This window comes from Pundamilia nyererei, unplaced genomic scaffold (genome assembly GCF_000239375.1).
Source record: "Pundamilia nyererei isolate P.nyererei 1_Seehausen unplaced genomic scaffold, PunNye1.0 scaffold00327, whole genome shotgun sequence".
Classification (NCBI taxonomy): domain Eukaryota; kingdom Metazoa; phylum Chordata; class Actinopteri; order Cichliformes; family Cichlidae; genus Pundamilia; species Pundamilia nyererei.
Window position 1 is genome coordinate 142,631 of NW_005187728.1, and position 16,597 is coordinate 159,227.

The 16,597-nt window shown below is 42.2% G+C and overlaps 1 protein-coding gene across 2 annotated transcripts in view; it reads right to left on the minus strand.

The window, feature by feature from the left end:
• Positions 1 to 16,597, minus strand: part of arap2 (ArfGAP with RhoGAP domain, ankyrin repeat and PH domain 2) — a 165,837-nt gene that overhangs the window by 135,570 nt on the left and 13,670 nt on the right. For both annotated transcript variants that reach the window (XM_005751799.2, XM_013915588.1), the window contains exons 4-8: positions 14,921 to 14,997; positions 14,537 to 14,601; positions 12,673 to 13,038; positions 11,831 to 11,900; positions 1,544 to 1,664 (exon numbers count right to left, since the gene is read on the minus strand). In XM_005751799.2, the coding sequence (XP_005751856.2) occupies positions 1,544 to 1,664; positions 11,831 to 11,900; positions 12,673 to 13,038; positions 14,537 to 14,601; positions 14,921 to 14,997 (699 nt within the window). The remainder of the gene's footprint in view (positions 1 to 1,543; positions 1,665 to 11,830; positions 11,901 to 12,672; positions 13,039 to 14,536; positions 14,602 to 14,920; positions 14,998 to 16,597) is intronic.

The window sequence follows — 16,597 nt, forward strand, 5'->3', positions numbered from 1 at the left end:
TCTGGTGCAAATTACTGACCTCTGTCATCATTTTAGGTGGGGGAACTTGCACAATCGGTGGCTGACTAAATACTTTTTTGCCCCACTATATATCTATATATCAATATCTGTTGTCACAGATGGCACGCAACATCTTTTGCACTTAAAGTTCAGCTACAATGCTGACATTTTCTCTCTCTGTGGCCCAGTGATCACGAGTTGTAAACATGGCTCTAATCAGCCTACACATGCTAACACTAAGTATAAATTTAGAGCAGAATCCTGTTTCCCCTTAAGTAATTTTGCTTCCTCATTGACCAGCCGTTCTGCTACAGTAAACTCGAGCGGCGCGGATATATTGGCCAATTTTACTATTTTTCTCAACATATGTGAATTAGCAAAAAGGCCAATAAATGAAAGTTTAGGAAGTTTAGAAATTAAGAATCCAAAGGAGAAAGTTCGTCCACCAGGGGCGCTCTGCAGCTTCCCAGTTGGCTACACGTGTTTGGAACACCAGAAACACGACAGCTGATCTGAGCAGACTCAGTTTAAATGAGTAAGTAAAGAACTCAATATAACAAATGTTACAGAAATCAATTTGTCTCCAGCAATATATGAATTTTAAATCACTAAATATTGATCTTGGTCTCCAAAATTATGCACTTGCAAGTTCCCAGTCAGAATTTTCAACTAGAACAAGTCAAGGCAGTCCCACCAATCCCGACTTCACAATCCAATCCAGTGCACACATGCACAACTGTCAAACGTGCAGTTTGTACAGCCACTGTTATGTATTTGTGACTTGCTAAATAAGACGTATCCAGAGCACTGACTGTGCTCTGTCCATGAAGAGGCAGCAGTGATGTTTTTAAGCACAAGAAACAAAAACCAAGCACTGTGCTGGTTTTCTAGTGACACATGAATGCCTCTACGTTGCTAAGGAGCAAAACAAATCCCATTTTTCTTGCTTTTCCAATTTTACCACTGGAAAAAGCTCACCTCGGGAGTGGTGTCACTCCCAGTCCCAACATCCGACTTGCGAGGCAACTGGAACGCTGCGTTAATCTTCATGCTAGGCGAGGCTAAACGCCACATCGCTGTACCTAACTCACAGACATTAAATGGATCTTGATCCTTTCATATCTGTCTTCAAAGACTGAAAATAAATGTATACAACCGTTTCTTTACACAGGGGTGCTTTGCAAAAGGATTCACAGTCATACAAATGAGCCTAATAAAACTGAAAATGAGTATGAGGAGAAAGAAACTGCAGAGAGAGAGAGAGCGTGTTAGAGAAGGAAGAGAGAGAAAATAGAGGAAAAAGGAGGTGAGACAGAAGATTGTCACGGAGCCATTCAGATATTCAGATGGCGAGGTAGGAGAAGAAAGAGACAAACAGGAAGGGAGGGGGGAGAGGCGGGGAAACAGGGGCGAGCGAGGAAGGAAAAACAAGGCTAGATGGGGAATCAGCCGGTCAGAGTGACAAACAGAAAGAACGGCACGTGTGGCTCATAGCTGAATGCAAAACCACAGAACAAAGAGGAAAAGGAAGCACTTGTTGTACCTTCTCTCTCAGCTCGGAATATGAAGGTCCGCAGGGAGGTGACTACCTCAAACTTGTTGTCGCCCAGTCCTCGCACCTGCCTGATAGCGCTGGCCAGAATCATCCCTTTGGAGTACATCTCCTAAACAGAGGAGGACACACACACAGCGAATAAACACAAGCACACACGCCGCTTCACGCATGTTAATAATGTTATTCAACTGCTGCTTATTCCTATTATCTGCATCTGTAGGCCCACAGTTATTATTTTCTGGCGCATTGTTTGTATCAATAGACGTGAAATCCTGAGTCGTATTACTCTCTGTTAGGACCGCATTCCATTTCAAACAGCACTAACAGATGTCCTCGTGAAACCACAGAAACATCTTATCAGTAGGCCGTCAGATTTATCTGCAGAAATGAAGCAACCCTGTTCCGTGTCCAGCAATAACTTTGATAAATCGCACAAACGCTCTCGGACAAGGAGCGCTGCTCCGAGAGCCGTAACGAATTTGCATTGACGCGACCTCCGACCTCGAATTGGATACTTGAAATGTGCAGAATTTCAAAAGCAGGAAACGATGTCCAAACGAAAAAAAGTGAACTGCGCTACATTAAAGAACGCCAGCGCACGTGGCGAGACGTCATCTGGAAGTTCGTGAAACAAATCTACGAGCTGAAAACAAACTTTTAAATTTAAAAAGAGACGTGCACACGTGTACTGGGGATTCAGCACAGGAAGTGAGTAGGTAAAGCGGGACTTGGTTGTGTGCTTTGTTTCATTACCCCCCCCCTCCTCCCCAGCAGCTCTAGTGGAGGCATCCAAATAAGGAGGATGTTGCACTGGAGGCTTCGTGACCCTCTTTACAGTCTCCCTCGACAATGGCAATTACAGTACTGGGTCATCATGAATGGGAAACGAGACAGAATGGACAAAAAAGGAGAAAAAAACCTCCAAAGTTAATATTATGACTACTGAAGAATCAAGGACAGACGGCATCACTATCAGTATTCAGAACCTGATGTGAGAATATAACACAGAAATGTCCAAGAACATCTCAGACTATAACGTTCCTGCAATAGAGGGAAGTGGGGGGAGGGGGGCAGCACATTATGCTTTTGTAGTGGCATGAAAAATGACATGGCTGTTAAAAAAAAGGGGGGGCAGACACGAGAATGCATTATTCATGCTGATAATGTCATTATCATTGCAAAATAAGGAGGAAAAAAACCACAGAAACAACAAATGACTTCATATGACAGTTTTTTTTCCTTTTCCGTTTTCTTGACCTGAATTTTGATTCCTGTGTATAAACTGTAACAGTTTGTGTCTGTCGCGCACAACACCGTGCTTCTATCCCACAGTCACATGCAGAGTGTGCCGAGTAAGCGAAGGAAGAAAGGATGGATGGATGGATGAAAGAGGGAAGAGGGTGTGGGGAAGACAAAATGAGAAATTAAAAAAAAAAAAGGATGTGAACTTTTGACTCCCTCTTGTCATTATTAATTAAACCAGTGACCTTGCCATCCACAAAAACCTATTTCTAGAGACCACGCAGCCAAAAATATACCAGCCGGCACAGTCAGTTAAGGAGAGTAGGGCTGAGTGGGAGGGATGGATGGATGGTGGGAAAAAAAAAAAGAGATAAATTAGGTTTGGGTGAAAGGCCAAGGAGAGAAGTAAGGGAAAGAAAATGGTAAGAGCGTTGTGTGATACAATCAGAAAAAAGAGGTAAGGAGGGGAAGGGGAAAAAAACAGAGGGGAAGGGATAAATCCATGATCAGAAAGAAAAAGAAACAGAGAAGAGGGAGGACAAAGAGAGGAGAGGAGGCGCGTGGGAAAAAGAGAGACATCATGTAGAAATGAAGACGCCTAAGAGGGTCAAGAAGGGGTCGTTCTCATATTAAAGCAGGATGTTAACAATGGCAAGAAGTGGCTCAACCTAATTACCGACAGGCAGCCGTGTGTGTTCCTCTCCCCGGGAGTTTCACACCAATATCTCCCTCTTTCTCTCTCTAAATTTAGCCAGAAGTTAAAGGAAGGTGAGGAAAGGAGAAAGTAAGAGCGCGCGTGGATGAATTAGCTCGGCGGCTGCGCACGGATAATTATACCCCGGCATGGGTTAATTAATTGTTTTAATTCCAGTTTTGGGGTCACGCAGGAGAGACTTGTTTAATTGCGAGTTGTGCATCTGTAAATACTCTCCCAGCAGAGTCAGCGGAGACGATGTGACGGGAAGCGGCGGTCGGCGTTGAGATGACGCCATGCGCCGGAGCGGCAGCTGCCCGCCCGCATGCACGTGAAGGTTTTTGAGGCTGATCTCGAGGGGACTGGCTGCCAAGGAAGCAATGAGGCCTAACTATCTCTCTTTCTCCAATAGCCGACACACCTGACTCACCTCCGTCTGCCAAAAGATCTCCTCCACACTCACCTCCCCTCCTCTATGACCTCTCCCCACTCCAACTTCAGCTGCTCATTCTTAGCCATACAAACCCTAGGGAAGGCCTCTCATTTGGTCCTCCATAGGGTTTGTCACCCCATGTCATTTTGCAGGGCGGTGTCGGTACTACCTCTCCTTTTTTGTGCATGGAACTGCCTATCCTGCATGGATAACTCTCTGTTCTTTTCAAAAACAACCTGGTAAACTTCAGGAAACAATTAAGGCAGAGCAATGGAGCTAAAGCCTACAATAATAGAGGCGCCGTGTGGAGAGAAGAAAAAGAAAAAAGAAAAGAAAAAAAAAAACAGGGAGGAGGGTTAAAAAAAAAAAAAGAAAAGAAAAAGGATGGAGGAGGTTTTACCACCAGCATGGAGTTAAGGTTCTGGCATCTCAAACGCTCAGATTTTCAGTGGAGGCATGAGGACACCAACTGGCTGGAGGGAAAAATTGCACCTCCCGGGAAAAGCATCCACGATCAGCGAGCTGCCTGCAGTATTTAGAAGTCGATGGTGTCTGTGTTTTCTGTTTTTTAAACATGTAAAAACCAAATAATTTATGCCTAACTGTGAACAGTGAAGTTGTGAGATCATTCATGTCTCTCATATCTGTTGTCTGAGGATCAGACCAGAATAAAAGATTTAGACTTTAAAGTCCTAATGGAGTCAAATTATAATCCTCATTTTTAACCAAAGTCTGGTTCCCTTCCAAGTGTTAGTTTAGAGGTTACGCTGTTTTTCCCTCCCCTCCCTCTCTCCGGAACAGCAGAACTGACTGTGAATAGAAACAGCAAACACTAATACCACCGTCTCCCTACTGCTGACAGACAGAATCCGTTTAACAGTATTTATTTCAGTGTGTTTTTGTCCATTTGATGGATTTAAGTCGCTCGGCGTCCTCCATCACCCACCGCTGAGCAAAATATCAGGCTGTTTATTTGTCAAATGCTTCCCTACGTTAGCGAGTGGCATCAGCTAATCACCAACTTTGTCTGACATGTGGTGCCGGGCAGGATGTGTACACTGGGGCTTGGATTTTTTTTTTCCTTAGAGCTCACTGCCTGCTGAGCTGAGACTAAAAAACAAAACTAGTGAGAAAAATGAATCAGAACGCTTATTTTGCAGATCATAAAATAAAAACATGAAGCTGACAGATGATTAAAAAAAACTTGAAAGATCTGAGGAAATCTAGAAATTTAGGTAATAGATCGCTTTCACTATAAACATGTTAAAACATAAAAGCCATTAATGGGAGCAGCTAAAGGTATGTTAATAATTATTGAACTTGACTGCATTAGGGCACTTGATCAGGGTCCTGGGAGTCAAAATAAAAGCCATTTTAAGGATGTATACACACACACACACTCACAGTGAAAAAAGGAAACACTCAGCATCAGAGCAGGCATCTTAGGATGATACTGGAGATAGTAAGTAGAGAAGCTTTCAGGCTTGCAAGGGAGCTTTTCCACATCAGACTGACTAACACGCAGACAGACAGATAGACACACTGAAAGACTGATCCCCTGTCCTAAAACCTCATCTCCCCTTTGGCCTTCTATCCAGCTTCATCCCCCACCCCAGCCTCTCATCTCTTCATCCCTCGCAGCCATCCTCCTCCACTTCCTCCTCTCACTACCCCGAAGCAAGGCTTTGGACTGTCTTCATGCACGCACACACACACGACACCAATATAGGGACCCCGGAGACTACATCTCAGGCCCGCAGCTTTCTCCCAAGTCAATCCCACTGTTGACGAAATCAGGCGAAAGGCGTGATTGATCAGACAGATTGGATACAATGCTGCACAGAGAGAGAAGTGAGACTGCGAATCTCGCTACTCTCCCACGCCACCTCCGTTACCCCTATGATGACATCATCGTGGCCAGAGACCTTCAAGTTGCGACTGAGATTAAGTGCGATTAGTTCTGTCTGGTGCTGACAGATCCCAGGGGGGTTTTCAGCTACAAAAAAAAAGAGATTTTTGGGTGTTGGAAAGTTTGGCAAAGAGAACAAGCATGGGAATGTTTTAGCGTGTAGGCATTTTTGTTTTTGTGTACGAATGCTAGAGACAGAACGTGATAAAGAAAGAAAAACATACTCATATCAGTATTGACTCGATCTAAGAGTCCAAACTGAAGCTCAGCGCAGACTGCAGAAGTCTGTTTTTTGCTTGTGTCTTTTAAGATATGACTCAAAAGGGCAAACCGTTTTCATTTAAACTAAAGAAAGAAGATTTGTCTGATGGTTTTATAAGCAACTTTGACTCACACAGTTACAAATGCAATAAAATAATATTTTTTGTTTCATTACCCAATGCTCCAGGTTTAAATCTTTTATAGACATTATCTTTTGCTAAGGCTTCAGAGACACAGGCCTAAAGACTTATCAGCAAAAACTGTATAGTCTCCAACCAGTTAGCAAGGGGCTGCTTGTGATGGCTAGGTCAGATTGAACCTCCTTGCTTTGGTAATATTGTGAGTAGAATGTGAAAAAAATATGACAAACTGTAAGTGAGATTGTTTAAAGTAAAAGTTGTGTTCTACTGCTTCAGTCAACATTACTTTGAAAGTGAATTATCTCTGTGTCTAGTTTGTTTCACACTTCTCTGTTTCACTGTCACTTGGCTAGTGGTTAGTGTGTGTTTGCAAAGAAGGCTGGCTCCTCCACGTAACCGATGAGCAACTGCTGCAGCTGCAACGTTTTCCGCTTTGTGAGCAATTTCACCGAGCACCAAGCATTCATTCACCAACTCGTAGGGAAATACACATTATTTCCCCCCCAAACAACCGATAGTTGCCAGAGTATTGTCAACTGGCATCTAGGCTTGCGTGACACAGGCCTGGAGACCAGTGAGATACTTGGTCAGTTAGCAGTGTAGCTTTGTAGCATTAGCTGCAATTAACCACCACAAAATACTAGTAGTATTCAAACAGTTTTTACTGCTCATGAAGGACATGTTTAATTCATAATAGAAAGAATATAATGTTTCAGCTTGTTTAATTAGCATAATCTCACATAATCTAGTCAATATTTGATTAGCACGGTAAACATGTTAGCACTGTTAGCATCACTAAGCTACTGACTATATTGCTGTATATTAAGTTTTACCTAATTAGACACAATTTCACTGACTAATATGAGCCTAAAAATTCAATGTAAACCAAGTCTAGCTTAACTTTATTTCTTGCTTTAACTTTTTAATGTTTATAGGTTAATTTAGCCTGCAAATTATCTCTAACTGGTGCCTAGCATGCTTAAATCGCTTTCCTTTGAAAAGAGTTCTCAAAATTGCTTATTTTTGTTCTTGTATTTACTCTTGCCTCAGATCTCTCTGACTGGCATAATCTTGTAATGAGTACAACTCCTCTGAGATGAGCTGTGAACCCCCACATCAGGAAGACAACAAAAAGGTTATGTAGCTTGAGGAGTACAGCATTTTTTTTTTTTTTTGTAGTCACAAGAATACACGTCTCAGCACAGCGAGGGAAAGAAAGCCACCAACTCATAGTTCAGTTTCTGACATAAACCAGTGCTGAGAGACTTCCTTTTAATGTTCTTCTACCCCCGCGCTAACCCTCTGGAGGTGGCAGTGGGTGGTATGCTGGGTGGTGCAGGGCCTCAGCTGGCCGCACAAAGCAAGGATGACAGAGACATTGTACTCAACCTTTCCATTCACCCAAAACATGATGAAGTCCTCTACTGTCTCACAGGGGAGAGTCACACTGGCAGGACTTTAGAAGTCTTTTTATACTTTTAAAAGTCTAAACAACAATGCTCTCTCACACACACACACACAAACACACATTAAAGCAAACTTTCATCTTTCCAGAGACTGTCATCCCTGCACCGACAGTGACACAGAGTATAAAGTGCTGACTCGTTGGCCTCCCTGCCGATTCCCGCCCTGCTGTTGATGGAGCGTGTCCTGATAAATAAAGCGACATATGCATTGGAATGGGAAAACGAGGGGAAAAAGAGAGAGAGAGGCAAAGGGAGCGAGAGAGCATGGAGAGCTATAATTAGTAAGTGATTAACGAGCAGGCATCAGACAGGTCCCACATCATTGATTGTGATGTTGTGCAATGCTGCTGCAGCGAAAACAAGTTGGCCCTAGGAGGGGGATATGGGGTCACTGCTCAAACACACATCCACATACACGCAGTAAATGTGCCTGTTCCTACTGCAAAACACATCCAGTGGTCATTAGTGAGAGCATAATGGCAAAGCACATTATGTCAGACTTGAAACTAAAAGACTTGCATAATAAAAAGTTTGACTGTGCTAAATTCCACATACTCTAACCATGTATCCAACAACTCCTTCTAGGGCTGAACGATTATGGAAAATAATCTAATTGCGATTTTTTGCCCCAATATTGCGATTGCGATGCAATATGCGATTATTTTTTAAGGTCTTTGTCTTCTGTATTATTAAACAAAGACAAGCAATACATCATATAGTATGGCCAATACTATATTACATTAATTTTAAACTGTTCTTTCCTGGAAGACAGACCTCTGTTATGATGACATGAGGTGATGCATGAATTGATGACTGACATTTTTATTTAACTTCTTCAATCACAACAGTATATTTGAACATTCACAATAGTTTATTTTTAGCTTACAAACATCTGAGCATAAAGTGCTGACAAGGAACCCTGGTGTAAACATTAAAATGAAAGTCAGTACAATGTGCAGATTGCAGAAATATACATAAAAAAAATCAGTGGCTTTACCACACTAGCCTTAACTAACTAGCCGTAACTAGCCTTCTGATTAGCTAATCAGAAGGCTAGTTCTGATTAGCGTCACCGCTGTCTCGGTGGAGTTTAATAAACTCGGCTGTCTGCTTCTTGCTATCTAAAATATAACCAGACACTGGTGTAAATTCTCGACTGTCTCATACTTCTGTTTAATAAGTTTTCTGTTTGACGTTTAGTCAGCTGTGTGAAAACCAAGGAGGAACCCACCCGGGGGATTAATAAAGTTTTATTTTATCTAATCTAATAACTTTAATCTCAGCCAAACCGATTTACTCACGAACAAACAAAACACTGAAAAAAGCCCAACAATAACATTTTTAGGTTGTCTAAGTGACTTATATATTACGTTTAACCCGAGCAGCGAAACTCCGCGGTGATCTGAAAATGATGTGCCGGGAGTTGTGCCGTTCTCGGCCGCATCAGTAACCCTCGAGCTCCCGGCTAGCTGTCGAGCTGGTGGGTAGCAGACGCCTCTGAAAACGTCGAAGCACTTTTGCAAATATGGGATATCTTGATAAACCGAGCAGATATTTGATGTTTACACAACTACTTTCTCGCCTGAAAATATGTTAAAAGTTTATTTTGTGACCTAGAAAGATTAGTATGAGTAATTTTAAAACTTAGTAGCGGCCGCCATTGCTGGAAACTGGAGTTTGGCTGGGCCGAGCTATGAATTCTGGGATATGGTAGTAATTTGGACAGCCTTCGGCGCGTCGCTGTGACGTAATCGGTCTACAAATGCGGCCTCAGGAGGATGCAGCCCATGAATTTGGACATGTCCAGAGTATAATCGCAGCCTTTGCGGTTAGAAAATTGCACTTGATCATGTCGCGATATTATCGCAAATGCGATATATCGTTCAGTCCTAACTCCTTCTATACATGATTTAATGTTTGCCTTTCCCATCAAGCTCCACTATCAGTCAGCTCCCAGGTTCCCAAACTGATGTGTGTGTTTAATCATATCCAATGTACTGCAACAAAAAATTTCTGAATGCAGAAAATATTTAATCTCAATAACAGTTTCTTGACTGTGGTACAAGCGAGCATGTAGATTTTGCATAGAGATTTGGGAGGATGTTATACTTTGATAGCGAACAGTTTTAGCTTTATGTAGGAATACTTCCCTTTTTTAAGTTCACACTTAGTTCGGGAAATCACTTCTCAGATTAATAAACAGTTGGCTCAGAACTTCACACAGCACCGCTGTAGACAGACAGGCACACGGCCCCTCCCTCCACTAGCAGCTGAACACATGAACAGCAGTGGATATTCAGAAAACTAAACAACATTTTATGATGAATTTGGAAGTCACTAAAGCTCCCATTTTAACAACTTTAAAGCAGCTATCATAAATATTGATCTAGTAAACAAACACATTAATGTTAGCTGTTAAATTATTAGCTATTACTCAAAGCCAACATTAACTGTCAACTAAATTAGCATTAAAAGTTAGCAGCTATGGCTAATAATAAAACAATATTTTTGTGGAATTTGTCTTGATTTTTTTGTGTCATTTATTTCCCTTATGACATCAAAAACAGCACACAACACACTGAGTATCAGTATCGAGCTTAAAATTCTAGCATTGTTACAAAATTCAAGCTTATTTAAAGCATTGCAGATCAGCTCATTTCAATGCATTTCCACATCACCCAATACGCTTCTATGTGTATTTGAAACTTCAATACAGAGCATGACATTTAAGCTTCTCTACCTTGCTTACAGTTGCTGGATGTCTGAAAGCCGCTTTGCAACCCCTCGAATGAAAAAACTGATACTGTTTTTATGTTTTAAATACATTTGTTGTTTTCTCTTCTGATTTATCCTCTAGACCAGAGGTAGGCAATCAAGTTTCCCAAGGGAACACATGAGAAACTGGGACTGTTGTGGATAATCAATAAGCTTTGAAGGAGTTAAAATTAATATTGTGCATAACTAAGTTCAGCTCATTGATGCGGCACTCCACAACCCGTGCTTTAGACTTTTCAAGATTGTATTGAGTGGCTGAGGACACATCAAGGTTACACACCCCAACTATCAACACAAAGTAAGAAAGTTATATGTGGAATAATAAATGGGTTTCGCTTGATTAGATTCCAATTTGGAACTGACGTGATTTCAGCACTACTATAATTAAGCTTCTCTCAAACTCAAAATTGTTTTAACCATTACCATCTATAGCTCGGTCATATTTCCACATTTTCTTTAACTCTTTACTTAATCTAAATTCAGACATGCCTTACTTTGAAAATCTCTTTGTATTTCCTAAAAAAGGTAAGATGGAAATGGGTCTGACATAGATATGACACATCACTACCCATTGACAAGCCTGCTTACCTCACAGATGTAGCATAACGGCGACAATAAATACGGTCTTCAGTCTGCCAGTTCACAGAACTTGTATCATTTAGAAATTATTGGAGGTCGATGGAAAAATTGTTTGATTCACTGTTGCATTTTATCAAAACTATTAAATGATTCAGCATTCAGTCAATGTTTTAAGTGACTGGATGCTAAAGAAAACCAGTGCTTGCATGTATGTCGGCAGCCTCTGTAGTATCTTTTACAACTCTCACCCAACCCTGACGCAGTTCTCGCTTCGTCTGAAGATGAGTTAGGCAATACTAAGCGAAATTTAAGATGTAGGGAGAATAAAACGAAAGAGAGAGAGAGAGAGAGAGAGAGAGAGAGAGAGAGAGAGAGAGAGAGAGAGAGAGAGAGAGAGAGAGAAGAGAAAGGGACAGAGAAATGCTGAGGAAGGCTTTCCCTCTCCATCTTTCTTTCCCAGAGAACTGGTCAGGTGCCAACATCAATGTACTTTACTGTATGGCTGGGTGGGCACAGAGAGTGCTGGTCCATCATGCGTGGTGTAATGTCGCTCTGTCCTTGCCCCCATTCTTTACTCTGCCAAGCTAATAATGATGACAATGAGAAGGCGGAGAGAACGAAGGGAACACTTAGGAACTTGGCTCAGCTGCTCGCAGCACAGAGGAATGAAGCAGACTTTGCCAGTGTGACAGTGGAGGATGTGTCAGCAGGACACAAGGAAGAGAAAAGTTTGGCAAAGCAAGACGTTTAAGGCCGTATTTCCCCCCATTACCTACCTTGTCGTTGTTGTAGTAGGTCAAACTCTCACCATCAAATCTCACCCACCTCCTCTGAAAAACACATTTTCTGCACACAAAAAAAGAGAAGCAGAAATGTGTTTGATACACTCACAAAGTAATTAACCAAAAAAAGAAATCAAGCGAAATCCCCAAATCTCAGGACAGCGAGTCAGTGATCCGCTCTGTACAGGTACTCATATTTCATCAAGAGTGTCATTGTTTCATTAATGTCAAGAGTTGTTTCAACAGCTGTCAATTAGCATAATCAAAACAAATGGCCACTTCCAATTTGAATATTCAACAGCCCAAGGGCAGTTTGCCAAAGTTATGCTAATCAGGTGAGGAAGGAGAATATAAAAAGGAAGCAAATGACTGATAGCTGTGGCTTCAAGCAACAGTGGAACGTGCAGCACCGAGGGAGACACGGGGAAAAGAAAATGTAGTTTTTGACAGGAAAGCTGAACGAACTGAAATAAGACATATCGTGCATCTCAATGCTACGAGGTTATCTCCCATCTTCTTTTTTCTTTCCTTTCGATAGTGCCTTGCATTAAAGATAGATCTGCTTCTGTATCCAATACCATTTATCAGTTTTAAGCAATCATCCGAGATAGAAGACACACGGGGAAGCAGAGAGTGCAAAATTTATTAGAGAACAGTTTTCTGGCCATTTGAGATGCATGTTGGGATTCAGAGGTGTAAAAAACAGTATATACACTAAACCTGCACTGATCTTAAGAGGATATAAATATCCTCCAGGCAGAGTGGAGCTGCAGAAAAATTGACCTTCATGCATGTAGAGCTACCTCTAAATACTAGTATGAAGCAGTGTAACCTACCCTTGAGGTGACAGCTTGTCCAGCCAACCCACTTTGAGCACCTGCCGTTTGGGGACTCCATAGAAGCATGCATATGGAGAAATATCAGGCAGTCCACTTTTCTCTGCAGCCCCCACAGAGTCTGCAGCTTGTGAGTAGAGGTCACAATTCACCATGATCAAGGATTTATTATTAGAGCCGGAGGCAGCTGGACCGACAGCAGCAGCGGGGTCAGGGGTCTTGGAAAAACTTTGGTCCACACATGCCTGCGGCAAAACGGCAGCACACTCGTCCACTGTGGAGTAGTCGTCCCCGTAAGGGTCTGGAATAGCTGGAGCTGGTGGAGACATTTTTTCTTTGGACTCTTTCTTCAGTGGTGTCTTTTTTCTGCACAGAGGACATCAATAGTTAGATGGCATTAGCAGTTAATCAGGAATTACCTTGTGTATGCATCACATGTTAAGAGAAAAATGCTGCTTTGCTAAAAGAACCCAATTGTGCTTATTTCCAGGTTTCAGTTCAGTTCAGTTTTATTTATGGTCAAATCACAATGACACCTGCCTCAAGGTGCTTTATATTTTATGGTAAAGACTCTACAATAATACAAAGAAAAGTCCAACAATCAGATAACTGTCTGTGAGCAAGCACAGGCGACCGTGGGAAGGAAAAACTCTCCTTTAACATGATGAAACCTTCAGCAGAACCAGGCTTAGGAAGGGGCGGCCATCCGCGATGAATGGTTGCCTCTATTAGAGTAGCTTTGCATGATCTACAGCTTAAAATAATTTTGAATTATATTATTCTGAGGCCTTGGTGCAGCCAATGTTCAGCTACTTTTTGTTCAGCCTTCACTTTCTCCTGATTGGCTCATCTACTAAAAACAAGTTTGGAATAGAGGGTGGGCGGGGCTTCTTAATCTGAGAACAATGTGACTGACATGACATTTTTGGAATACCCTCATTTCATTGACATCAAAAATGTTGTTTTGAAGCAGATTTTGACAGGAATTACTAACTTGTTAATTATTTGCTTATGTCATTCAGCTAACTGATTCTTAAACTGTTTGAATCAGCATAAGAAACAGAAAAAAACATACAGCACAAAAGTAAGCTAGGCTAATTGCCTCCTGAAGTATTTATATTTATCTATGTAGACTGTACGAGTTCCTCGGTTCTATCGTCACTAAAGAGACGGCTACCTTCACTTACACACAATCAAGTAGTGAGCAGTTTCATGTGGGAACTGTTTCCTTTCTATTGAACCGACCGTGTCACTGGGCAGAGGGAAGCGTGCACTGAAGTGTGACAAGAGGCACGTGTTTCTAGCAGGAGTACTGGAATAATGGTGTTCTCCGGAACTGAGCTGCAAAGTTAGCTAGGCTGCATGCTTCGTTTGCTTGGTGAATGTAGCTTGGCTATAAAGAAAACGGTTCCTACATGAAATTGCTTTCTGTAAACACTGCTGCAGTAAAACCTGGGAGGGGCACTTTCACCAGCACAAGGCAAGTGCAATCTGGTTTCATTACATTCAGGAGAAGAGACAGATCTCTGCAGCCAATACCTGCAAACTTAAGGCAGCCTAAATAGGATGGCAGCAAGAAGGAAAAGAAGAAGAAAGAAATTGATATTTCGGTGTTCTGCCTCTTTTAAGAAGGCCCATTCTCACAAATCTGAGGAAGGACATATATATTAAATATTTCTAGTGTAGCTAATCACAATAGTTATTTTTTCTCATGCAAAGTGGCCACATACTGTTATCAGTACTTTACATGCCATTATACAACAAAATCTGCAGCGTATGAATCCCAGTCTTCATTCAAATATCTGGATTTCTTTGTGTGTATATCCAGAGTGGGCTAGAGCAGCATTACGTGAGCATACTATACCTCTGTTTCCTCCGTTTTATCTTGTCCTTTAAACCCTTGTGGGGCTCTTCTTTAGCACCTTGGTCCTAGAGAACACAGCAGAGATTAGCATCAGATGAAAAGGAGGTGTCCATCTTTCAGTCAGACACAGTTATTGTCTCGGTGCACTAAACTATGTTAACTTTAGCAGCGAGGTGACATTTCTATTAACCTCAGGGGGCAAGCTGAAACGAGCACATTTTACACTCTGTGTGTCTACAGTGACAGCATTAACACTGAGAGGGAAGTTGAGCGTGCGGACTGCAGCCGAAACACCGAAGATAGCGTCGAAGATCTGAGAAATGTCTGTTCCTCTTTGGCGAGCTGCTACTCACTGTCCAGTAGTGGGAGTGTACGCTGTCTTACCGGAGCACTTTTGGGGGTGTTGAACAGGAATATTTCACCGTAGGGAGCAATAGGCGTCAGGGTTCTTTGAAGTGGAGCTAAAAAGGACACAAAGACAACACGATGGTGGTTTGTCACGGCACTGACACTTGCAAAACACAGTGTGAAAGCCTAAACGTGGTGCTTGAAAGTAGAAAGCTTAACTGGATTGTTCCAGTTCAATTTTTAATCACTCAGATGTTATAGTGTCCTTTGATTAGACTAACTCACTGATCTGAGCAAACGTGTCAACGATTGATCCGTGCAAGCAAATACACCAATTAAATTTCGCTTCAGCATGCCTGTGTTTCTGCCTCGGCCCTCATCCCAACACACAAAATGAAAGTGCGGTCCTCGATGCCAAGACATTTCTCTGTCTGGGCTCCTGCAGGGACCGTGGTCGGTGGAAGCAAAGATGAAGAAGAAGAGCGTAGAGACTCCGGCCAGACGCTATTAGTCTGGAGACCCCGGGCCACCCTGCGTGGGCTGCTGCCTGTCACTGTGAAAAATGACGCCGCCCTCTCCTGAGGATTGTGAGGGCCAGAAGACGCCGCCACAGGGCTGGACACACACACAGACACGGGTGGAGGAGCAGATATGCGCGCTGACAGTGGCGTACAAAGATCGAAACACCCTCGGACATGTAAAGACGCCTCGAGACAAACACAGACATTAAAAGGATCTACAGCCATATACGTAGACACTCGCACTCCTACGGACATGAATGTACTACTTTTGAAATCCTTACAGACACACACTTCCAAACAATGCAGCCCATTACCGAAGTACACAGAGGGCACGGTAAGCTTTATGAAGAGGTCAATTTACTTGATGACAGAATCCACTCCAACAAAGTCGCCTTCTCCACAGAGAGGCTTGGTGCGCAGATAGCAACCATCAATCATCATCCATCAGCCGACCTTCAGGCCACTCATGGGTCTCTCAGAGGGCTGTCAGATGCCGCTGTATTCAATTCCTGTCTGATTCCCTCTACTCTTCCCTCGCTGGATCGGTTGCCAGCTTCTGCATTTGTTTCTCTGCTTCTTTATCTGCTCATGAGCAGACTGTCAAGTCGCAATCTGGGAAACGATTTAGATGCAACCAACAGCTTGGTGTTAGCGTGGAGATTATTTTGTTTCTCCTGTCTTTACGTTGGAGAGTTATGGGTTACTTTGTTATTACTTGTTTGTGACACCTCATTGCTGAGCAGGGAGGACACGGAACTGAAACTGCATGAATTCAAATTAGTCACCAAACAGTTTATTTGGTGCACTGCTTCCCTAAGTTAGCAGTATTTAAAGCATGAAACTCTACAGCACTGCTTTACTAGCTAACATTTAAATCTTTTTTTTTTTTTTACTGTAAAAGTTTATTTCTAATTCTGTACAAGAAAAGATTCATTTACAAAGTAATCTACAATAAGATTAACTAGAGAGGCCTTTATTTAGTGCCGTTTAGAAAATGTTAGCATGCTAACAAGCTAACAATATTAGCTAACCTTATTAGCTAGAGTTACTTCAGCTGTTCAACTGCGTGCTAAACAGCTAACTACAGTGAAGCAAGGTGATTTACACTACTTTGAAGGTGGGAATCTAGTGTTGCGCTGTACCATATCATATCATTCACAATAATACCAATGTAAATTTAAATAAAATAGCA